This window comes from Atractosteus spatula, chromosome 3 (assembly GCF_055471065.1).
Source record: "Atractosteus spatula isolate fAtrSpa1 chromosome 3, fAtrSpa1.hap1, whole genome shotgun sequence".
NCBI classification, from domain to species: domain Eukaryota; kingdom Metazoa; phylum Chordata; class Actinopteri; order Semionotiformes; family Lepisosteidae; genus Atractosteus; species Atractosteus spatula.
Window position 1 is genome coordinate 38702609 of NC_142708.1, and position 27190 is coordinate 38729798.

Sequence of the window (27190 nt, forward strand, 5' to 3'; positions counted from 1 at the left end):
GAAAAGGGGAGTCATCTTACCTATAGACGCTTTTCCTCCCAGACTGACTTCAAGGAAAGGGTCTTTAATCTGAAATGTAGGTGGCTGGTGATGATGTGACAGCAGGTAAATAGCTAAATCCATTTCAGGAGAAGTGTGCTCGCCATCCGACACTGAAACAGCGTTATACTGGAATTAACACAAACCACCACAATCTGACATCCTTTAATTTAATGAAAGCACAGTATTGATGTCTTATGGAAGCCACAAGCAATAACTTTTTTTTCCAGTTAGAAAAGAATTATTGGTATTATTGTCATATGAGTAATAAATCCAAAAAAATCTTTTAAGAAGACATGAATGCAGTGCTTGAAGTTATATTTGAATACTGATCTTGAAGTTAAAAAAACAGAACCTTCTTTGAGCACATAAAGGCAATTTGAAAACTTATTTAATTTACAAAGAAAAGGTCTGTTTAGTTAAACATCTATATGATCAGTTGAACCCTATTACAATGTACACATACTAGAGTGCTTACCTGGCATGTATGGATACATTTGAGCAAGACACACTGTTCATAATATAGTTTTGCAAATCTTTTAATCCACTGACCACTGTGAAAAACCTTCTGTCTCAGCTATGTTCCCAATTGGTAAAACTCATCACTAATACAAAAACACAATCATCAACAAATAACTGATTTATTGACATGATTGAGCAAATGAACAGGCTTCCAGGTTCAAAATCTTCCCAACCAAGAATCATAATGATGGGGTATATACATGATATATAAGATATATGATATACGTTTGTTAAATGTAACACTCTGGAAGAAGTCTTTAGTGGACACCAAATGCTTCTTATTCAAAAGCAAACACCTAGTGAAACTGCACTGACAGAACCATTTAAGTCTTTCAGTCAAAACCTGAACAGTTTTCTTGACCCAAACCCAAGCAGTTATCTTGGTGTAAATCCCAAGAGAAAATGTGATTTTCACTTCAATCCTTATGAAATTCTAATAAAGGCCTTACTTTACAAGCAATCCATATACAAATGTAGCCATTCAAAATGCATGGTACAACCCTGCACCGCACAAAATTATCTAGAGTTCACCGCGTTGTACCGCAGTACGTGATTGGCTAGCCAAGATGACCGTCAGGGGCACTCGTGGTGCAGTGGTTATTATTGAAATGATTTAAACATTTAATCTCTTTACTGTGCACGTTTTAATCTGCTTACTATTGAATATTTATATGGAATTTTATAACTAAAGGGAAATTTTGATAGCTGAGCATAAAAATAAGAGGAGCATAACACGTCTGAAGGTCATTAACGATATTAATTTAGGAACATAAACATATTATGTAAACTGTATATGGCTAGTATTGGTAGTTTAAATAAAAAATGTACACCGGTATTCCACTTTCTTCCTAAACATGTTTTATCGTTTGTTATCGCAGTAAAAAAATGCATAGTTTTGATAGAATTTGATTAATAGGGAATATAATATTGAATCACGTATCTAAATAAATTAATAACAATATAATTATATTCATATAGCTCAAATTATCACAGTAGTATACTTTCTTTGTAAATGTCTGCATCAGTTTAACTCCAATGTGTTTACTGGTGTGGTGTAAGGGCTTAGGTGTGTGCCTTCCATGTGGGAGGTTGGGGGTTCAAATCCAGCTGTCACCATGCGATTTCTTTTAACAAATAAACATTTCTTTGAAAAAGTAAAATAGCAAATATTATGGACACTATATTGACATTTTTGATACTTCTAAATATCACAACATGTTCAAAGCTAAGTGATTTATTAATAACAATGAATAATTTCAAACTGCTATTGTACTGCCACTACAGTATAGCTTGTGGGAAATACATTTGTTTGTCCTTTATCAAAGTTTAACTTGTTCAAAACGCCCTACATTACAAACTTCAAGCATTTCATTTTGTCTATTGCTACAATATCGACAGCAATGTAGTTAAAAGGATGTCAAAATGTTTCCAAAATAACCACAAGTGAACGAGTTGCGGGATTTAATAATAATAGAGAAATCATAACAATGACCCCGTGTTGCTAATCATGCATACCCAACTGTACTGTAATCCACTTTATCTGTAAACATGTTTTATTTTTAATTTGACTCAATCACGCATGATGAATTGTGAGAGAGTGCACGCGGTCATTTTTTTCACTGACAAAGTTTACACAAACTCTGCTTAACAGAGCCACTTGTAAGAGCAAGGTGACTTTCTGCTATGTAAACCATTTTTTACAGCTTTTAAAGCCACGCAATGTTTGAGTTAGCAAGGAACACGTCATTGTATATTATCTATTTAATTTTAAAAAATAAATATAAGGCAACCAGCAATCAAATGTCCTGTTTTTTCTTAACACTCTTTTTTCATACTATAGTTTGAGTCTTTGTGTAAGCAGTAAGTTCTTTTTACTTCTTAATTAAACATTTGAAAGACTTTAATTTTGTAAACGCAACATGCATTCCGTACAGATATAAAATAATGTTTTCTACAGGTGTTAAACAGATTAGCAGGTTGCTGACAAAATAGTGCACTGTCCACTAATAGTCCACCACTGCCCAGTGATATTTTAAAATCACTTTAATATCTTTAATATAAACAAGATCTAGTACCTGATGCAGTTTTTTAAAAAAATGTTTTGAATTAATCGAATCCCAGGTGTGAGTTCATAAAGCCAGAATTACGTACTATTTCTACGTCTGCGAAACACCTGATCATCTACTGTAAAACTTTCAGTGCTTTGTGTATATTCCAATCGCAGCGGGGCCAGGGTGTGTGGGGAAAGGTTTAGGCTGCAATTGAATTGGGGATCTGTATTCTTCACACCTGAAACATTGTTTTCTTTGAAAGCTTTTTCTTGCCTCTTTTGCAGCCTATGCATGTTTACACAGCTCCCTACGTGAATTCTCGTTCTTGACTGAGAAAGCTTTAGAGAACTTTACATTTTTATTTTCAACAAATTGTAAATAATAAAAATAATAATAATAATTAATAATAATTGCTTACACTTATATAGCACTTTTCTGGACACTCCACTCAAAGCTCTTTACAGGTAATGGGGACTAGCACCAATGTGTATATTATTGGCATTTTCTCCTAATGGTAACTGTAACAAATTGTCACATTTCACATCCTTGCAAAACAATCATGATGTTCTCATCCAGTCTAAGGTTTGATGATTTTATATTTTGAAACCGTGATCTTGACATGCAGGTGTGAAGTAAAGTTAACAGCTTCAGATTTAAAACGTTATTAATAATAACTGAATACTACTGTGTGACGTTCTTTCTTACATGTATTCTGTTATCTTGCCACAGGCTGTGGGTCTCTACTCTTGGCCACTGGCCAGGGTGCCAGTCTGTAAAAAGAGCAAGAGCACCTGTGTGGAGACTTTTCGGCAGCAGCTGGAGCAGTACGACTCATTGCTGGGAAGGGTTGGGAGGCTGGAGACACTCCTAAAGATGCAGAAGCTGGAGACAGTATGTTCCGGCAGTCAAACGCTAGGTCAGCTGTCTCCGAACACACCTTCATCTCCTGATAAGTGCCTCTCCCTGTCACGCAGGTTGCTGTACCTGGCGGAATGAGTATCCCCACACAGCCTTCCGCCCCCAGCAGAGCACACACCGCCCCCTTGCACACTGGCCAAGGACACTCCATCCCAGACTCTCTGCTCACCTCAGCCCAGGAATTGGCTGGTGCTGTCCCTGCTGTCTATTTCCCCTCAGGAAGCACCATCTACACAGCAGAATTTACAGATGCCAATGCAACATACAGTGTATCGGCATAGATGGGAAAGACAGAGCTGACCGCTACACTGTTCTTCCGTTTCGTAATCTTGTGACTTTCGAAATTTACTGGAGGTGGCCCACTTCCATAAATTTAGATGGGTCCAGATGCAAAAGGGGCTTGCTTTGCAATTTCCGGAAAACCATTATAGGCATGGTGAATCAGAGATTCTCACACCTTACTTTGTATGATTGGAAACGAATACATGATTGGATCAATGGAATGCTTCAAAGAGGCACTCTTCTCCTCTGGTTTAACAGTCTGTGCAGCAACAAAACAATCCATTTAAACAAGAGAGTGTGGTGTTACTTTTTGTCAATGAAAAATAAAGTCTTTTCATGTCGAATTAAGTGTCCTTCAGTTGGGTAAGCATGATTAGCATTAAACAACATGGGGTCATTGTTGTGATTTCTCTATTTTTATCAAAACCCTCAACCCTCACTTGTGGTTATGTTGGAAACATTTTGACATGTTCCTTTTAACTTCATTGCTGTCGATACTGAAACACTTGGAGCTTGTAATGTAGGGCACTCTGAACGAGTTAAACTTTGATGCAGGAAAAATGTATTTCCCACATTTGATTGCTGGTTGCCTTATGTTAAACAGCAGCAATGACAACAGTGCATGCTACTGAAAATTCCTTCCCACCCCCAAGAACTGTTCTGTTCTATTCTACATAACATTCCAAGGCGGGGTGTTGACAAGTGAGAAGTATGGAGCTGTGTTACATAAGGTAGCTGCAATTGAATATACTAGAAGATAAAAATTAATTCCAAGCTGGAAAGAAAATACACAATAAAGTTTCAGTTTACAGAATGTCCAAGGTCATTTATTATGAATAATATCTTCCATATCTCATTAAAATTGGAACACATTTCCCAGGTGTAAATCCACCTATTTTCTAAATATTTTATCCAGGACAGGTAACAGTTTCACCCCTCCCCCTTCCCTCTGCCTGTCTGACCTGTTGCTATTTTTAAACAGTCTGTGCCTGAATTGCAGCGGGTGAGAGAGAGTAGGAAGAGACAGAAAAAAAGTGAACCCTGTTTTTTTGATAGTCAGAAGGCTTCAACTGATGCATAAAAAATATAGCATAATGCCTTCTCGCGTTAAGTTACTTGCACCTGGGATCTGTTTTATTCAAACCTAGGTTTCTAAAAATGCAACCAGGTACTAAATATTGTTTAAATAAAAGCTGTGAAGTTGTGATTTGTTTCACAAATCGCGATCTTCTAAATCTGTAAGTTGCAGGCTCTGTGTCATTCACGTTTTTGTTTCATTATTAATATCACTTAACATTGCATATGAAAAACACAAAAAATGTTAATATAGTGTACATAAATTACTTTTTTAGAAGAAAAACTTGGATCGCCTACATAGAACGAACAGCTTAAAAATGTTTCTAAAGTAATCATGCCTGATTGAGTCAAATTAAAAATCAAATGTTTTTACAAAGAAAGTGGATTACAGTAATACTACCAGCTATATAAATACATATATTTACATCCTTAAATTAATATTGTTATTAATTTATTTAGATAAGCAATTCCTTATTATATTCCCTATTTAGTGGAAGTATGAGGTTTTTTACTGCGATATCACGCAAGTATTCATAGAAAAGGTTAATCACTTAACTTTGAACGTGTTGTGATACCATACCAAAAAATACAGTATAGTGTTGATAATATTTACTATTTTAGTTTTTCAAAGAAATGTTTATTTGATAAAAGAAAACCTCACGGTGATAGCTGGATTTGAACCCCCACTCTCTAGTATCCAAGACACACGCCTAAGCCATTACACCAACACACTGCTTAATGACTTAAGCTATAGCTGAAAAGGGCAGGCAAAATGTCTTCACGTAATCACGGGTGAATGAGTTAAACTGATGCAGATGGTTACAAAGAAAGTGGACCACAGTAATACTTTGAGCTTACAGCCTGTCCAAGGTCATTCATTATTAATACTATTAATAATATCTTCCATAAAGACTTTGATGCATAAAATATTTATGCATAATTAAAATATGTATGATGAAGGTAGAAGGTTGTGTACTTTTGTCCCACTGAGCAATCTTGCTTTTATAAAATATACCGACTTTTTAATGTTTAATGTTTAACATGCTGTAATACACAGTTTAAAATGATTAACAGTCTAAACAGTATACAACTTAAATTCTTAATTGGAAAAAGATTGTCCCTCAGTAGTGACTGGGATTCAAAACCAGGCATTTTCTGGCAACAGCTCAAAGGCTGTATATGAGACGTTAAGCCTTATTAGCTCCACCAGCAGTTCTACAAAGTCCTTCGGGATACTATTATCATAATATGTGGTAGGATGCGCCATGATGCGCCACGCCTACCGCGTTTTGACGCAGCGTACCTGTGCATTTTGAATGGCTGGATCTGTACCTTATGACTGATTTTGAGACATAGTGACTCCTATATGGTAACATGACAATGGTCACAATATTATTATAAATACAGCCTTTAAAGGTGACACAATGACAGGAGACAGTAGATGGGGTACTGAATATGGTAGAAGCAGAGAGGTAAATAACAGAACCAGTTAAGTAAAGTCCCTGCTAAAGAAGGAGGTTATGAGTCTAGATTTGAAAGAGTTTAGGGAAGGTAACTCTCTGATATCCTTATGGATAGTACCAGAGCTTTGGGGCATAAGAGTAGGCCCTGTCACCTGTAGAGTGGAGACATGTTTGGGGGGCAGATAAGAGACCTGAATTAGAAGAGCGAAGGACTTCAGGATAGGAGTAATGTGATCATTTCCACTAGACCTGGTCAGCATTCTGGCTGCCCAATTTTGAACATATTGGAGTTTGTTAAATCTGGATTTAGAAACCCCAGTGAGTAAAGAGTTACAGTGTCATTTCAGGAGAAGACAATTGTTTTGATCGGCTTTTCAGCAGCAGTTAATGATAACATAGGTTGTAGTCGGGCAATATTTGTCAAATGAAATAATGATGTTTTGACAATATGTTGCATGTGTAGGTAGAATGTCAAGCCTGAATCAGATATCACCCACAAGTTTTTCAGTTTAGACTGAAGTTCAAGTACTGTACCATCTACAAACAGGGTTACAGCATTGTCTTTACAAAGTTGATGCGGGGTGCTAATAAGCTTGACTTTATATGTTTAAAGCCCCTAAAACATTAGAAAGTCTTAACTATTTCCTGGTGACCTTTTGAACCCATCTGTACTTACTGAAAACATAAAAGTCATCTATGACATTTGTATGCACTGTACTGGTGCATGTTGTCACATACCATATAAGTCTAGCCCCTGTAAGCCTTATTTAATTCTGACTAATTAATTCTGACTCTAATGGGAGTCAGGTTGAACTTCTTAATGCCATTAAATTTCTGACTGGTTTAGAGTCAATGACAAGCTAAACCACTCAAGTATAATGCATTAAAACATTTTTCTAACTTCTAAAAATGTATAGATGTCCTTATTATTCTGTTGTGGCGAATATTTAAATTCAACTAACTTGCTGAGTACACATGATGCAGGAGGAAAGAATGAAAAAATGAAGTGTTAGTTTTGTATTGAGAACTTTGAATTGTTTTGGAAATAGATTTATTGGGTAGTTATGAGAATTGATCAGAGATGGTATACCTGTGAAATGGAAGTTCACTGACTCAGGTAGACCTGCAGGAATAAAACATGTTTACCAGAAGTGAGCAAAGCTACAGCCACTTAACACATGCAAGCAACATTCTGTTGATGTCCTTCATTATTTAGTTATTCAGTGTTTGTTAACATTGATGTTTTTTTTAAAACACACCAAATACATATACAGGCACTTGACAATGTAGCTATGTGGTAATTTATTTATCTTTTTATAACCTTTTATTAGTGAGCTTATAAATGTTTTATACAAAAAAACAAATAAAATACAGCTAATACACAGTACATTTTCTGTATGAATCAGTCATAGATAGATGTATACATTTAGTATTCCAAGAAATGCTAGTATGGCATAAGACTGCATATTGACAAAGTGCCAGTACTATGCTGTATTTGTATTTAAAGACCTTATGTTTTCATTTGTAAAAATAAGAGGAATAAGAAGCCCTCACCAGAGAAGGAATAAAGGGAGAATTCTCGCAGATGAGATGGGGCCATAGGTGGCCGGTACAGGATCTTGCCGTGGTTGATGTCAGCCTGTGTAAAGAACTGTACTGGGATGTAGGGTCTGTCTTGATGTTCTATAGTACCTAAATGGAATGTGACAGCAATGAAACATCAACCTCTTTTGTAATCTTTACTATTGTTTAGATGATCCATATTAATGTGCAATCAATGTGTAAATTGTGCTAGTAATCTTAAAATAATGATTTAAGAAAGATACAATACTAAAGATCGACAAGTATTAAATGTACAAGAACCTAAAGCTGATTTATCAAGCCACACATACAATTAAATTCCCCAACTTATAGCTAATATATTGGGCTGCAAACACAATCAGACTTCAATCTTTTTAAAATATTTACTGGAGAAATCTCAATAATGTTCTTGAATCAAATGTACATAGCAGGGTCCTACTTGAAATGCGGAATTATGACCCTCTGAGAATGAGTAGTTATTCTGGGGATTTTAGTCAAAAGGAATCACCATCATCACTCACTCTTCCACACTCATAATTCCTATACAAATATCAAAATAGTACACACTGTACTGCACTGCTTTTTTCTAGTCAGAAACTATGCTCATACTTGTAGGTTACTACAATGTGCTCATTATCTCTTGCATGTTTTCCGGAAGTCTCCTATTCATTGATCTGCATGATGGAGCTGTGCTTATACCTTCTCCCTGTGCCAGTGGTTTAGTGATATTGTAAATGAGTTTTTCACTGGGGGTCCCTGTATCCACAAAGGAGAGTGCAGAGGGCCCTAAAACTGTCACGTGATCTTCAAAAGCCTAGATAAAAATAAAAAATAAAAAAAAAACTAAGAAAGATTTTAACAGACTTTATATACGTCAGACTATAGCCACATGTAAAAAAAACATACCATGCTATTAAATTACACAAAAATAACTTGGTGTAGAAATTTAATGCTGTAATATAATACTTTCTAATAAAAACAAGTAATATGGATAATATTAAACTTTTAGCAAATATGTTTATCTCTACTGACTTATGCAGAGATCATGCTGTAAACTAAGCTTTACCATGTTCTATTGTAGAGGGTAGTACTTTAGTTTTACATATTATTTACAGAGCAGACAAGTCTTTTCTTACTGTTATCTGTAGAGCAGAACCTGGATCAAGCTGAGGAAACTGTGAAGAATGGGGCATTACCCTGATCCTTAAAGTCTGAGTTTTGTTGAGTGCTTGTGGGGATCCCCGTCTTGATATCTGGTACAGCAGAACAGGATTAATTTTCTGGTAGTAGTCTCTATTTGTGCTATCATGATTATGACAAATAATTTTAAAATAACTATCTATACCTTTAAATAGTGTCATAGGTTTCATAGGAGAGGAAAAGAATTGGACTGTTAAACCCACAAGCTAAAATATTGTAATTGAAGCCTTTGAACTATAATATAGAAGATATTTAAACAGGAAAAACAAGAGACTAACTGCCATTTAGATCATGACAATGCGCTGGTTATTATCATCAAAGATGTCAATATGAACATGAACATTTCTTGTACACCAGTGGCTAGATAAAGTGCTGAAAAGTTGACAATAAAAGGGTATTGCTTGTATATGAAAATTTAAGCCAGCAAAAGCTTTTGTTTCAGTGAATCCACCATCTCCTGTATAACAAGTATTATTATTCATTAATAATTCAAAATATTTATAGCAGACTGAGTATATACCGTAATAATATTTGCCAATACTTTTCCATTAAATTATTTTAGCACTGCTATGCTGATTAACATCTCTGGGTCCCTTAATGAAAATATGAAGCCAGCAAATGACAGAGCAGATTTAGTAAGAGATGAATGTAGATCCCTCAACCCTTTAAATTAGATTTAAAAATGCAAAAACTGTAAGTAATTATTCTTTAACTAAACCTAGTTTTACTCTAAAATGATTAGAACCTGTTTATAAATCAAAAACAATTTGAAACAAATCACTCGGAGATGTACAAAGAACATAATGTTAACAGAAATGTTTATTTGTTAAAAGAAAACTGATGGTGGCAGCTGGGTTTGAACACTCGACCTCAGGGTTAATTTCTTAATTAATAATTCATTTCTTTAGATACGATTCCATATTATATTCCCTAATAATCAAATTCTAAAAGTATGCTTCTGTTTACTCCGATATCGAGTGTATTCGCAGAAAAGCTTAAAACTATCACTTTTCTCACAAAGTACTGAATACTGTATAAACGTAACATGGTCTGAAGGAGCAAGGAGCACATAAAAACGTTTCCGAAATAACCACATGTAAGAAATGGAATACTGGTGTGTATTTTTTCTTTAAAATACTAATACCACCAATATACAGTTTACATAATATGTTTATGTTTCTAAATTAATATCGTTTATGACCTTCAGATGCGTTAGGCTCCTATTCTTTTTATGCTCAGCTACTAAAATTTCCCTTTAGTGGTAAAATTCCATATAAATATTCAATACTAAGCAAATTAAAATGTGCACAGTAAAGACATTAAATTATTAAATCTTTTCACTACCGACCAATGGACCACGAGTGCCCCTGTCGGTCATTTTGGTATGGGTTTGTACCGTGCATTTTGAATGGCTGCATCTGTATATTTCGAACAATACTTTGGTCTTATTGTTAATTGCATGCAATAAACTCAGTTGTTTAAACTTCATCTCGGTTTCTAGAACTTATTTGTCTGTTACTATAACTGATACCAGAAGTTTTAGAAGTGTAAGTAAATACATTTGGCTATATTTACATAATGCAATTATATTTCTTGTCTCACATCTACCTTTGTTAGGAATTAACTTTTTTAAAGTTATTTGTGATTCAAGAAATAAGAACACAACTGCTTAGAGTGGAGTAATTTAGTCAGTAAAGGTAAGCCATTGTCCTATTTCAGCAGCAAGAATGGAAAGAGTTCCCAGAAATGTATCCCTGGGGTATCTTACCTGTAACTGTAGGTTGTCTTCTTGTGATCCAGAGCCAAAATGCCTGTACCAAACGATTCCCTCATTGATGTCCTGTTGGGTGAAAGAAGTGGTTGTAGTGGCTACTCTTCCATCAGGCAAATGCTGCCACCCATCAGCAGGACCATCAGCTGGCATGGGTACAAGCAAGACCACTTCTCCTAAAACAAAGCAAAATAAGAACATTGGACACAGATGGTAAGCTATTTAATTAATTATATTAACACTATGGTACACTGAGATATTCTTAGATTACATGATAGCAAACAACAGTATGCTAATATCAGTGAACTGAAAACAATCTCTGACACACAAGAAACCGATTTATTCAATAATTGTGTTTAGTTAATCGTTTCAAATGGAATATATTTATTCAGTTACATTATTTCCTATATGGGCATGAAATGCTACATAAGGATTTATACATATGGAATGTATTTTCTGCCCACCTTGTGTAAAGACACTGTTTGTCATGTACAGATGCAGCCATTTAAAAAATGCATGAAAACTCATTGCTGCTGTAAGTGGGCTGTGCCTTACCACAGTGTGATTTGGCCTGCTGATGATAGCTTCATTTAATCTATTGTACCACTTATTTAAATCCAGTTAATATTAAATATTAATATATAATCATGTAATTAAAGGGACTATTTGGTAGCTGAAAATAAAAAAAATGTATTTGAACACTATTAATGATATTAATTTATTAATATAAATATATTTAAATAGTTGGTAGCAGAAGCTGAAATAAAAAATAAGGTATATAACTATTCCATCTTATGCATAAAAGTTCTGCATTAAATTCTTTAACTCAGTCACTTGTTGTGGTCATTTTGGGGTCACTTGTTTTAACAATGTTTCCTATGAGCACATGCAAGGTTAAAATTAAAAAGAATAAACAATATATACTTTAAGGAATATATACATACTGTATCAGTATCAGTAATATCAAAATATTTTTTATTTATAATGTGTTGTTTTAGTGTGTTTCCAAGTAATTCATTGCAAGTTTTCATTCAATGTTTTTTATTCAAACTGTTTCATTACAAAATGAAACACTTCAAAATGAAATAGACTTCAGGCACTTTAGGTTTCACTTCCTCTGCAAGAAAATACAACATCTGTAAGTTCAATTGTTTTTTATACATGTTTATATATTATATATAATACTTCTTTGCAGTGTAATAGAAAATTAAATGCTTGTAGTTTTTAATTTAGCTTGTTCAAGCAGAGTGATGCATTTGTTCAGCATATCTGTGTGAAACTTAATTAAAAGTTCTGATTTTCAGGAAAAAATATCCTTATTTTTTATGATTAAAATCTAAATCTATATTTCTTTTCTGTAGCTGCCCTTTATTCTTTTCTATTTTCTTCAGCAACACTGAATAGTTAATTACCCCTACAATTCAGCCAATTAGCCATTACAATAACTGATTTTTGTATCAATTCACATGATACAGGCACCTAATGACATTTTGAGCTGGGGACAATTTATATGTTTTATGTCTATATTGGTTTCCTTCTATCATTTAGATTGTGTAATTAGCATTAAGAAAAAAAATAATTAAATTTTAAAGCACTTGTAAACCTGAAAAAACACAACAAGATTACAATAGAATGTACAATAAACTTATTACAGATGCAGCCATTCAAAACGAGCAGGGTATGCTGCGGTAAAACGCTGTGGGCATGTCGCATCATAACACATCATACCGTATAATACCGCAGTTATGATAAAAGTATCCGGAATCACCAACAGGTGGAGCTAATAAAGCTTAACCTCTCGTGTACAGCATTTGAGATGTCCCCAGAAAACGCATAGTTTCAAATTCCAGTCACTGCTTAAGGACAATCTTTTTCCAATTAAGAATTTAAGTTGTATACTCTTTAGACTTTTAATCATTTTAAACTGTGTATTACAGCATGTTAATCATTAAACAATAAAAAGTCGGTATACTTTATAAAAGCAAGATTGCTCAGTTGGACAAAAGTACAAAGCCTACCACCTTTATCATAAATATTTTAATTATGCAGAAATATTTTATGCATCAAAGTCTTTATGGAAGATATTACTAATAGTATTAATAATGAATGGCCTTGGACAGGCTGTAAGCTCAAAGTATTACCGTGGTCCACTTTCTTTGTAAGAAAGAACTTTCTTTGCACCATCTTTGTAAACTAAAAGACTTTATTTTTTCATTGACAAAAAGTAACACCACGATACACCACCATAAACTATATTAATTTAGGAATATAAACATATTATGTAAACTTTATATGGCTGGTATTCGTATTTTAAAGAAAAAATACACACCAGTATTCCACTTTCTTCCTAAACATTTTAAGCATCAAAGTCTTACATGTGGTTATTTCGGAAACATTCTTACCTGCTCCTTCTGACCATATTAAGTTTATATACTTTGTGAAAAGTCATAATGTTTTAACCTTTTCTGCAAATACACTCATTATCGGAGTAAACAAAAGCATACTTTTAGAATTTGATTAATAGGGAATATAATATGGAATCGCATATCTAAAGAAATTAATAACGATATAATTATATTCATGTACTGTAGCTCAAATAGTAGTATAATACACTTTCTATAGATATGTGTGTTTCTGTTTCACTACTTCCCATGTGACTGTGTCTGTGGTGTGAAGGCTTAAGTGTGTGCCTTATAAGCCTGAGGTCCACGGGTCAAGCCCTGCTATCACCATCAGTTTTCTTTTAACAAATTTACATTTCTTTGAAAAACTAAAATAGCAAATATTATGGACACTATATTGACATTTTTTATATTTCTAAATATCACAACATTCGAAGCTAAGTCATTTATTAATAACAACCAATAATTTCAAACTGATACAGATATTATTTACTGACAATAAATATTATTGACACCATATTGTCATTACAAACATGCATGTAATGTCGGCCATACAGCGTATGCGTTACTGAAGCTGAAAGTTTAGCCTTTGTCACTAATGTAACCACCAAATAAAGACATAAATATGGAAACTTATGTTACAGTAAGAACTTATGTTTCGGTAAGAACGTTTCCGAAATAACCACATGTAAGACTTTGATGCTTAAAATGTTTAGGAAGAAAGTGGAATACTGTTGTGTATTTTTTCTTTAAACTACCAATACCAGCCATATACAGCTTACATAATATGTTTATGTTCCTAAATTAATATCGTTTATGATCATCACATGCGTTATGCTCCTCTTCTTTTCATGCTCAGCTACTAAAATTTCCCTTTAGTTGTACAATTCCACAGAAATATTTAATACTAAGCGGATTAAAACATGCACAGTAAAGAGATTAAATGATTAGATCTTTTCACTAACGGCCAATGCACCACGAGTGCCCCTGTTGGTCAATTTGGCCAGCCAATCACGTACCGCGGTACAACGCAGTGGCTTGTGGGTAGTTGTGTGTGGTATGGGTTTGTACTGTGCATTTTGAATGGCTGCATCTGTATATACTGTATATCCGGCTAACAGTAATTTAAGGGTGTTACGTTTGCTATATGAAGGTTCATCGATGTTACTGTTACTTTTATTAAGTAATTTAATACCGAAATTGTTGATATAGTATACATGTTATTTATTGTATTTCATAATTAGAGAAATAGTCTTTATTAACCCCTAAGGGGAAATTTTGATAAACGTATAATGTGCCCACTGATTGGGAATTAAACTCAGTAGATTCTACTGCTGAACCAATGTGTTACTCTGCTTGAACAAGCTACATTAAAATAACACAAGTGTTTCATTTCCCATTACACTGCAAAGAAGTGTTATATATAATACATAAATAATTAACATTATTGATGTTATAATTGAATGCAGAAGAATTTAAATGAAACTGGACCCAAAGTCCATTCAAAGAGTTTAGAAATAAAACAATTTGAATAAAAAACATTGATCGAAAACTTGCACAAAATAACTGAGACACACTCACTAAACACTAAAAAACACCATACTATAAATCAGAAAAAGTCTGGCATCATAATTGTGTCATTACTGTGGGAAAAGTGTAGTTTCCTTAGAGAAAATCTCTTTATATAGCACGGATTTCTATCAGCTACAATGTAGTATGTGACCGTAAGTCATTCTCTGAAAGATATTCAAGTCACTGTTATCCTCTTTTCTATGTGCTGATTTGCTATTAATTATTTTTAAAGCCTCTATGTATAATTCATTTAAAAAAATCAAAATCTAAAATGAAAGTATCTGTTTTCTTATTACTATACTCAATTACTAATAATTCTATTTGTAATTAAAATATGAAACATTCTGTTACTATACAGTATGAGTAGAGCAGGAAAGCACTAATCAGTTAATAAACATTTAATTTTAATTATTAAAATTATATTTATGTGATAGATACATGCAGCTAGATTCACCCTGCCACCTGGCAGTTTTGCAGAGTAGTGCAGTCCTGATCCACACATGTTGCTTTTCATTATTCAGCGGCACTTGTTGTGATGTGCCATATGACACCTCGCATATTTTAAATAGGTGCATCTGTACTTTGTAATGTCAATATCTCGAGTATAGAAAGACACTTTCTTTCATGTATGTTATTCTTCAAAACGTTTTATGCATTATTTGACATTGAAAAATGGCATGATTTCTGAATAGAAAAAAATATCTGGGCAATATTTCAATTAAATAATACAGCAAACCTCAGAAATTAAATTAGTTAAATGACAGAAAATTACAAAAAAGTTACTTATATATAAAACAGTTACTTCTACATAGGCAAAAGACATGAGGTACCATATCTGAGGTTTTCTTTTGAGGGTAGAATTGTGTAGTGAACCTCAGAGTCACTCAAATCGTGGTATTTTGCTTTCAGATATTTGCTGGTTATTTGGAACATTCTGCCTTCATGAACCCAAGCAGTAGGAATGGAGAGCATGTGAGGAGATTTTCCCTTTTAGAGCAAATACATACACAAAAAAAAAATAACATTACAAATTACATTAATTATTTTAAAGGTATAAAACACTGCAAAATACTACATTATTCACTTTTTAGAAGAAAAGTGTTTCATCTACAATTAAAGAACCTAAATAGAACATACAATATTGTGGAAAAAAAGACATTTCAGTAACCTACCAGTATGTTTTTGGACTGTGGAAGGAAACCAGAGTATCCGGAGGAAACCCATGTGAACATGGAGAGTACATACAAAATTCATGCTGATAGCACCCTTCAAAGCTGCAACGCTAACCACTGTGTCACCATGTTGTGTCACCAAAAACATTGTTAGAAGACAAAGCATATTTTAAGACAAAGCTAAAGGTCAGGTTTTTTTTTTTACAATGGCAGTAAAAATGCAAAATTAAACTAGTTATCTTCATAGATTAAAGTCAGGAAGTTCAAAAGCCATGGAATATATGAAATATTATAGGACATATAAGATTGAGGATATAAAAAATAGTGAGAAGAATAGTCTAAAAAGAGTAGAAACAGTAACAAAATGTTAGTCATACCTTTTGTGCAACCATGATGTGGAAAAAAATATTCTGGAAATTGTGGCCATCATTCATCTGCAGGATGACAGTATCCTGCTGTCCATCTGAGCCATCATGAGCATACTTCAGCTGCTTTTGCTCAAGTTCCTCTGGTTTGAACTGCTGCACTGGCATATCACCATGGGCATGAACAAGATGACCATGTTGTGGAGGCTCAAGTACCATGACCAAAACATCCTGAAGATTGTCCTCATCTTGAATGTCCAGAACTGATTTTGTGATGGTAACAGTTTCCCCTCTATTGACCAACAAAACTTCATTTGTCAAAACAAATGGGACCTGAATGAGAATAACAGGACTGCATCAATCACTTACTGTATTTATAAAGAAATTCTAATCTATTAAAACAGTAAATGTTTTTAAATATTAGGGCTGATGTTTAATTTTGAGGATCCTCTCAAATAAATTTGTATGCAGGAAAACCTGAACAATAGTTAATTGTTAAAAAAGGTCTTCCAGTGTAAAATTAGAAGTGAAGTACTGGCAAAAGCAGTAGGTTCCAAAGAGATTTGCTGTTAGTGAAGAATGTCTTCTCTGTTTTCTGTTTTGAAAGTTATTACTAGTATACAGTATATATCAGGTGCGTATCTGCGTCAGCATGCGTAGTCTGCGTAGTGTTCACACCTGAAGAAGGCTTCACAGCCGAAACATTGTGTTTTCTCTCTTCTCTTTTCAGCATGGAATAAACCTATTACTTGTTCCTTTACAGTATATATCAACTTGTCATATAAAACTATTTAGCCTGAGATAAAATGGGTTATCCTACCCTTGTCTTAGAAACTGTTTAGAAAAGCAAAAGAGATACACAAGGCTATAGGGGCTAGAACTGATCACCATTTTTTGTAAACTTGAATATAAAGTACAGATCTCAAAGGCAGTGTGACAATACAAAAAACTTAATTTAATCAGACAGACAACTCATAAAGATCTTATTAAAATTTTATTTTGCATAGTTATGTGAAAGAAAAGTGTAAATGTGCAAACTATAAATGGTAATGTACAAAGTTTTCTGTTTATTTGGTTTGAACAAGGTGTATAAACTGAATGTGTCTAAACTAAAATCATTTGAATTAATGATTTTCAGAAAATGAGAATGCTGAAAAAAAACTCTATCAGGCAAACAGATCACTTATTTTTCTCCAAAATGTTCATAAAACGGATGTATAGTAATTTACCCAAAATTATAGTACAGTGCTAGCATAGCTTTTATCTGACTTGTGTCTCCTGCTCTACAATTTAATATACTCTACACTGGATAACTATTTGTTGCATTGGTTATTTTGCCAAAGAACATAAATAAGTTCAGGGTCTTATAATGCACCTAAACAGAACAAACCACATTCCAGTGCCAGACTGCAGTGGTATTTATCTATAGCATACAACTTTCTTGTTATGACTGAATATACTTTGATGGCACTATTATGAAAACAGTGGCATGCATTCTGCATGCTGCTACATGAAAACTATCTTCTGGTTCTAAAACAAAAACTGCGTAGTGTTTAAAGACTACTTTGCATCATTGTTATTCAATTTAACATACTTTGATGCATAAGTACACTAAAGTTCAGAACAACTGAGAAATTAATATTGTTTTTACTATTAATATTGATGAGATACTGCAAGGTTTAAGTGTCTTAAATTGCACCAAACAGCATTTCAAGTTATGCAATCATACTATTACATTAAATAAAAAAACTGGAAAAGAAATGGAAGACGGTGTGACCTTTTCAATATCTATTAATACCTTTCTGAACACATTTATGACATCAGACATGCCACCAGTGGGATCAATTAATTTAATTCTTATTGTTTTCCCTGTGAATAAAGAATGTATTGTGGTGAACAACCTAGAGAAGCCATTTCTGAAACCCAAAGGAAAGTTCTCACAAGTAGGCTTATGAGGAGCCGATCTGCCTCTCTTGTCCAGACTGAGTACAATAGATGCCTTTCACATTACCTGCAGGGAAATTGCTTGGATGTTAATTGTCTCTGTCTGAGAGAACAGCTGTTGATCCCCAGCTCTCAGCAAAAGCTGACCATTCCTATAACAATTCAAGACAAGAAGTTATTTACCTTCCTGTTTGATACACATTAATAATTTTTTTAAACACAAATTTAGAGGTACTATTGTTTGAGTTAGCTCTGTTAAGACATAGCACGCTTCAGTGCCAGACATACACACATTTTACAATTATACATCCTCAGTTTACAGAGGTTATGTTAATTTTCAAGAAGATCTACAAAATGAAAGACTCACCCAATTCAAGGAACTCACTCCAATAGGTTGAAACAAACATTTCAACATTAAAGGCCTGTTACTTATCAGGTGTGGTGAAGCATTTGACACATATATTATATGTTCAAGCCTAAACAAATTGCATAAAAATTGTGGGTTCTGACTGTCAAAGAAACTCTATTTTTTTGGTACAGTAAGATCTATGCATTTATGAATACAATTAAAAAAAGTTATTTTTCTAGACACATTATAATGCTTTATGGTTTAACTCTTTAAATGACTTATTGATGAACTTACTGGATGCATATTTCTTTAGTTACTTCTTAGAAGCCTTTCACTAAAATAGCAAACAACATTTCTTCTATACAGTATATTTATATTGCTTTGAAATAAAATGCCAAAAATAAGTCCTACCTATAACCTGTGAGAACATAACTTCAAGCAAAAATAAAATTAAGGTAGTGAGATGCAAATAAAATAAATACTGTAAAACAATGTAACGGTGCTTCTGATAGTCTCCGTATTTCAGATGAAACATATCTAATTATATTACACAGACATACAATTATCTTTTGTCATTCACATGACTTTGGGCTTCTTTAAAGAACTGCAGTCACATTAATGCTTACACAGAAATGCCAGTTGATATACTGTATATATTTTTTTACATTTCATAGTAGTTACGAAGTCTTACCCTCTCCCACCCCTCTACAACAAAAACATTCAGAAAAGGAAACAGACAGAGGCAACACACCACATACTCACTTTGATTTGTCTTTGGCATGGATAAACCTTACAGTGTATTCCATCAGGTCAGTAAATGTAAATGTATCTTCCCTGTTTAATTTAAATTCCTTTCCATTCATTTTCTTTATCAACCTGCCATTGTTGGGAGGTTGAACAAGTTGGAAAATAAGATTCTCGATGGAGGTGTCTGGGTCACGAACACTCATGAATGAAAAATCCAGTTGCTTAGTTCCACCAATCTTCACTATCAGAGAACCATTCACATACAATACTGGAGCGTGTTTGTTTTCTGCAGAGAGACAATATCATCTTAAACCAAGCACAAAATATTCTAGAATCATGTCTACATTTTTCCAATAGAAGCATGACATTGCCGTGGAACTGGAGGACACAAATGCACAGTTACATAACGTATGTTAAAAGTTAAAAACACTAATTTCCTGAATATATAAATGAAAAACATTAGTGGTACCTTTACATGTTCTGTTTTTTCTGTTGATGTTAAACCCATATCCACAGTCCGGTGTACAAACACCATCTTTTAAGTAGGTGTTTTTGTTGCACACTCTGCACTGGTGAGCACTATCACATTCAACGCAATCAGTAGAACAGGCTGAAAGGTAAAAAATGTCACATGTGTTAGTATTTTTTCAGTTTTTTTTCAGTTCCATACAAGCCTTTTTGTGAAGTGACCAGGGTATTGTTAACTCAAAGACATTTTCTTCTGTCTCAGTCAATGAACTCTGTTTCTTTCAATGTCACTGTTGGCCTCACAGTGGTAGCCCTAACCACTTCCCTCCCTGTTCAGAGTCACTGGGGTTCCAATTTTAAATAATCAAAGACATGGTCAAAGACACATTTGATGAATCTGTTACTATATCCTTTTCCTATTATATCCTCCTATCTTAAATAGGCATATGCAATCAAGACTTTTCAATTTTTCATTCTTACTAATTATCTGTTTACTTTCTTTCTGATTTTGGCTTTCAATGTGTGGAGTAGGTTAATGCGCCTCAAATTATACCTTTCCCACAATCTTTTATATAGTCTCCTATTCCGTAACAATATAAGATAGATAACATAGGTATTTTTGGTGTCACAGACATACATAATTAATTTACCCTAATATACCCTAATAAAATTACTTTTTCAGAAGTATGACATTATCAATAAGATCCAGAAAAATTCATTTTTTTATTTTAAAGATCAATTGTGCATCAGTGTGCTCAAATGGAACACAGATGCAGCCGCTCAGAACATGTGTCATTTGTTGGTAACACAGTGCCTGTAAAGCAGCACGTTATTACTGGCCAAAGACAATCAATAGGTGGCACTTGTGGTGCGCTAAATGTTAGTGAAATGATTACTTCATTTAATCTGTTTCCCTATTGTTTATCATCTTTAAATCCATTTAATATGGAATATTAATATAGAATATTGTAACTAAAAGGGAAAATGTGGTAGCTGACAATAAAAATATCAAACATAACATCCCTGAACGTCATAAACTATATTAATGTAGAAAATATAACAAATATATTATACATACTGTATATAGCTGGTAGTGGTAGCTAAAAACAAAAAATAAAGTACACAACAATATTTAAACTTTTTCATAAACATTTTCTGCATCAAAGTCTTAGACTCGGTCACTTGCTGTGGTTATTTTGGAAAAGTTTTGACATGCTAACTATACACTCATAAGAACGTACAGTATGTGAATTTTCAATAATCCAAACATGAAGAATTTGTACCTTGTAATTCGTTATAAGAACAAAATTTCGCTAATCCGAACTTTGAAGTTCGAAAGTGACCAATATTGGCCGAGAACCAAGGCATTGTGGTTAAGGACGCAATGAGGCAGCAGTCCTTCATTTACGATCACTGCGAAAGCGTGTGCTCTCATTTTAAAAGTGTTTTTTTGTCTTTGTTTTGTAGTAGTTGTTCATTATGGGCCCTAAGGAAGAGTTTTCTTGTTTGTTTCCATATTTTATGTATTTTATTTAATTCTGACTAGCTTTCTTATTTTTCTTGTCAATTTCTTTAGAGTAATAGTCGACACCAGTATGGACATTGTTCTAGCCGTTCGCTTGGATAGAGATCTATTACAAAGAATGAAAAATGTAAATATGATATCATTAATTATTTTACAGCTATAATTGGCTTATTTGAGTAGAACCGTGTTGTTTACTAAGCTTGCTATAATGGTCTGTATGGTATCATATGTTTAGGGTGGTTTTTGAGTGAACTTGTCTTCGGTTCAGAACAGGGTGGAATTTTCCACATAAGAAATAATGGAATTTTTATTTTCGATTTTCAATCTCCCGCCTTCCGAACAGATTTTCAGGAACGAATTTGGTTTGGATAATGGAGTTTGAGTGGATATACTCTAGAAAAATCTATTTAAAAAACAACTGTACTATTATTATATACTGGGATTGAACCCAGTCCGTCAGCTTCAAGGAACCAGCTGGCTGGGCTAAAGGAAACCTCAGTCCAGGTGCCTGATTTGCTCTGGGAGGTTGGGTCTGGCAAAATTGGTTCTGGCGTGTGTATTGCCAGTAATTGGAGAACATCAACACGATCGGCAAACAATATTTAAAAAAAAAAAACTAAATCAAAAATAAGATACAATGACATGTCCCTGCCAAATATTGCATGACTTTAAAAGCTGTAAATAACTGGTTTAGATAGTTAAAAACCATTTTTTAAGCATGAAAAGCGGGTGATTTTTCTTCCTCGTGATCAGCTTAGTTTGCATACACTGGAAGATTTTTACATTTTAATTAAATTTTTAAAATACTTGAATTTCATAAATGTAACACACATTTAATATAGCAAAAAAACACATTATCTTCTCTTCCAGTTATGTAGGACAGATCAGCTGCTCTTTTTTTCCCCAATCAGAGGCTGTGAAAATACTGCGCTCCATCAGAGGCGGGGGAAGGGGGAGGGCAGCGCAGCCCGAGCTTTCCTGTGTGAATGCATTTAACACTTAGTTTTTAAAATTAAACAATGTAAATCATTATCTTTGTCTTCTTCGTCCCTTAATTAACTTAAAGGATAGCTTTATCACCATTTAGATTTATTTTTCATACCATTGTTAAACAAAGCAGGAACGTATTGCACTTCCTAATGGCAATATTTAATAAAAGCAAAATTGCTCAGTTGGACAAAAGTACACAACCTTCCACCTTCATCATAAATACTTTACTTATGCATAAATATTTTATGCATCGAAGTCTTTAACTTGGTAACTTGAATTCGGGTTTTAACGTGCTTGTTCTAACATTGTTAGTTATTATTAGTTGAAGTGATTTAACATCACTTGATAGTAATATGAATACGGAATCGTGTAACTAAGCAGCTAAAGCATCACAAGTGGGTGTTTTGGAAACATTTTGACATTCATTTTTTTAACTTCTATTGTCCTTGTAGTGGAAATGAGCACTGTAATGTAGAGAACTGCACCCAGGCGGTTCAATGCGCAATCAAAGCATTACTTTCGGTCTGTTTCTGATTAAACCAAATGCATAAAAGAGTCCACTATTAAGCTTATTGTGAACATGATGTGTCTCTTTCAGTTTTACACCTGAATTAAGAAAATCTATATTTTGTTTAAATCCAAATGTCAGCAGCTAGTAATCAGCCTACAATTTAACTTGAAATTAAAAAAAAAAGTTAAAACTGTTCTATATAGTACACTGCCTGGAATTGAACCTGGTTCATCATGGTCATTCAATAGGGAAACAACTGGATGAATTATTGTAATGGATACGGCCGACATTACAGGTTGTGCAAGCTGGTTGCCAGCATGGTAACATCACCGCCCTTCCATGTGAACAGCAGGGATCTCAGCGCCCAGGCTGAGGGGAGCTTTAGCTTTAGCTCAGCTGGCTGGTTCCCTGTTCAGTAACACCAGAGACTCAGCTTCAAGCCCCAGCGGTGGAGGACTGACCTGAGTTGGGAGCGGTGAGGGCACAAACCCACGAGCACCCGAAAACATTACATTATTGTACGTGATGGTTTTATGTTTAAGGATTTCTTCACGGAAATCTTTCAATTAAACGAGGGAGGGGGGAAGGATTATTTTTTACAATTGCCAGTAATCAGGGAACAGCTTATCAGCACGATGGGCAAACGATTTTTTTATTTTTAAAAATTAAATAAAAAATAAGATACAATGACATGTTCCTGCCTAACTCAAACATTGTGTGACTTTAAAAGCTGTAAAATATGTTTTAGATAGTTAAAAACCACTTTTAACTTAAAAGTTGAAAATACTTGAATTTAGTAAAAGTTAAAAGTACTGATTTAATACCTCTTGTTAGTAATATTAATATGAAGTCGTGTAACTAAGCAGCTACAAATATCACAAGGGGACATTTTGGAAACATTTGACGTTCGTTTTTTAAGAATTATATATTATTGTCCTTATAGTGGTAATAGGCAATGGACTATCATGTAGTGCGCTGCACCCAGGTGGTTCAAAGCCAGATCAGAGAATTACTTTGTTACATAACTGAATATATAAAAAAAGTCCATTATTCTAGCTTGTTTGTTGGCATTATTATTGTTGTATCTGGATAAATTAAGTGATGGTATTGTGATTAAGGATTTCTTTGTTAAATTCTTTAAGTTAAACAAAGGAGGAAAGAAGGGTTATTTTTACAATTGGCACTCCTGACTGATTTAATTCCCTTCATTTAGCTGAAATGGATAAAAAAATCATGCCATAGTTATATGTATTGGAAGGCGCTGTTTTATTAATAGACACTCCGACTCAAACCTGTGTTGTACAGTGATATAGACGTGGGTAATGTCATCCCCATTAAACAATGTGCTTATCGCACAAAACCTGCTAAACTAGAAATTAGACACAAGAAGTGTATTATTGGACAATGTTGTGTGGCTCTGGCGGAATTTCTCTGTAAACTGAAGAGTTATAGAGGAGACACATTGTGTATCGCCTCTTTTACACTTGTAAGATCATTGTAATGTTAATGCGACACAGAAGATATTATTAAGAACCTTTTAAATCTGAAGCTGTTAACTCTACTTCACACCTGCATGTCAAGATCACGGTTTCAAAATAAAAAACATCAAAACCTTTGATTGGACGAGAACATCATGATTGTTTTGCAAGGATGTGAAACGTGACAATTTGTTACAGTTACCATCAGGAGAAAAAATAGTTTATTTTTTTATTTATTTGTGGATGCTATGGTGGCTTGCAATGGCTGGATAGTTAACACTTCAAAATTGATTCATCAGTCTGTCCGTTGAGGGTAAGGGGGGGAGCTCTCATTGACAGCTGACACTCCTTCATACGCTAAAGTGAAAAATTAATAAAATGCCAATGTAAATGTAATATTTACAATTTGTTGAAAATAAAAATGTAAAGTTCTCTAAACCTTTCACACTCAAAAATGATGTGTTCAGGAGCTGTGTAAGCATGCGTAGGTAGCAAAAGATCAGCTAAAGGGGGAAGAAAATGCTTTCAGAGAAAACAGTGTTTCAGGTCTGAAGAATAGAGTTCCAATTCAATTGCAGCCTAAACTTTCCCCACACACCCTGCCCCCACTGCGATTGGAATATACACAAACAAAGCACTGAAAGCTTTACAGCAGATGATCAGGTGTTTTGCAGAAGTAGGGATAGTACGTAATTCTGGCTTTATGAACTCACACCTGGGATTCAATTAATTTAAGATACATTTTTTTTCAATTGGACCAGGTATTAGATCTTGTTTATATTAAAGTTATATCACTGGACGGTGGTGGATGGTGCGCTATTTTGTCAGCAACCTGCTAATCTGCTTAACACCTGTAGAAAACATGATTTTATTTCTGTACGGAATGTGTGTTGCATTTATAAATTTAAAGTGTTCCAAATGTTTAATTAAGAAGTAAAAAGAACTTACAGCTTACACAAAGACAAGCTGATCGCGTGGAAGAAAAACATGTTTTTCGTAAATAAAAAGTGTTTTTAACTGATTTATATATAGTCTTTTCATGTTGATTTAAGTGTCCTTCTTTCAGTTGTATTGCATGATTATTGTTATGATTTCTCTATTATTATAGAATCCATCAACTTGTTCACTTGTGATTATTTTGGAAATATTTTGACATGTTTCTTTTAACTCGGAGTTTGTAATGTTGGGCACTCTGAACGAGTTAAGATTTGATGCAGTGCAAATAAATGTATTTTCCACAAGCTATACTGTAGTGGCTTTAAAACTATACAGCAGTGCGCTGTTTGCATGTGGCACGTCTTTGTTCAAGTTTTAAAACTACAGTATTGAAAAACGAGAAGTACAGAGCTGCGTTACATAAAGTAGCTGCAATGGAATATACTAGTAGGTTACTACAGATGCAGCCATTCAAAGTGCGCGGCACAGACACGTACCGGAGGTAATTGGCTACGGCCACGTGCATCACGGTGCAAAATACCGCGGTACATGATTGGTTGACCGACAGGAGCACTCGTGGTGCGTTGGTCGGTCGTAGAAAGACTTAAATGTCTTTACTGTGCCCGTTAAAGTATTGAATATTTATATGGAATTTTACCACTGAAGGGAAATCTTAGTAGCTGAGCATAAAAAGAATAGGAGCATACTGTAACGCGTGTGAAGGCCATAAACGATATTAATTTTGGAACATAAACATACAGTATATGGCTGGTCTTGGTACTTTAAAGAAAACATACACACCAGTATTCCATTTCTCCCTAAACATTTTAAGGATCGAATTCTTTAACTAACGTGATACCGGAGTCAACAAGCATACTTTTAGAATTTGATTAAAAGGGAATATAATATGGAATTGCGTATCTAAAGAAATTAATAACGATATAATTATATTCATGTACCGCAACACAAGAATAGTACACGCTGTACATTGTCTGTTGATAATGTTTCTGTAGTGCTTTTTCAGCACTCTGCATTGACCTTGCCGGTGGCGCTGTGAGTTAGGTTCCTGATTCCCACGTCACATGGTGAGTGTTTGAATCCAGCTGAAGCCATGACTTATTTTTTAACAAACATTTCTTTGAAAAAATAAAACTTTTCCCTGGGTCAGAGATTAAATAAAACTTCACTCACTCATTTTCAAAGTAGAAGGGGGTGAGATTTCCAGCAAAAGACACCTCCCCCCTCCTAAACAACCCAGTAAGTACAGTACTTACTAGTTAAGAAAGCTAGGCTCCTCAATGAAATCGCTTTAACATGCTAATGCGTTGGTGTAACAGTCCGGGCGTGGCAAGCTTCTAATGTCAACCCGACTACGGCGAAAGGAACCCTTCTTTCATTGAAAGACAATGAACATATTCTAGCCCTAAATGAATTAATAGCAAACATAAAAGACATTTTTCCAAGAAAGTTTAGCCTTTGTCACTAATGAAACCACTAAATAAAGACATAAATATAGAAATCTTAATATTTTTAAAATACATGACTTTGCTAAAATTAATTTAAAAATAAAAACAATTACAAACACCAGCGGAGAGAGAGAACAGGGGAGGAATGTTGGTTTTGCATAAGGGGGCTATGGAAACGACATCTATTTGGGAATGTGGACTTACATGTTCTGGCTGTTTGTGAATTATCATTGTTGAGTATGGAGTGTTGAGGCAAAATGCAATTTAGCGCTTTCTGGCAAGAGGAGACCCCCAAATTAATAATGTAACATGCTATTGTTTGTGCATGAACATAGTTACTGTATACTGTTATTTCTTTAGA

General features: G+C 34.2%; 1 protein-coding gene across 1 annotated transcript in view; it reads right to left on the reverse strand.

Moving 5' to 3' along the window:
• The window catches only part of fras1 (Fraser extracellular matrix complex subunit 1), a 352881-nt gene that overhangs the window by 124834 nt on the left and 200857 nt on the right, over positions 1-27190 (reverse strand). The window contains exons 25-35 of the mRNA XM_088911421.1: positions 19925-20065; positions 19471-19741; positions 18427-18511; positions 16428-16748; positions 15709-15865; positions 10902-11080; positions 9070-9186; positions 8633-8747; positions 7907-8044; positions 7443-7475; positions 21-152 (exon numbers count right to left, since the gene is read on the reverse strand). Of these exons, the coding sequence (XP_088767547.1) occupies positions 21-152; positions 7443-7475; positions 7907-8044; positions 8633-8747; positions 9070-9186; positions 10902-11080; positions 15709-15865; positions 16428-16748; positions 18427-18511; positions 19471-19741; positions 19925-20065 (1689 nt within the window). The remainder of the gene's footprint in view (positions 1-20; positions 153-7442; positions 7476-7906; positions 8045-8632; positions 8748-9069; positions 9187-10901; positions 11081-15708; positions 15866-16427; positions 16749-18426; positions 18512-19470; positions 19742-19924; positions 20066-27190) is intronic.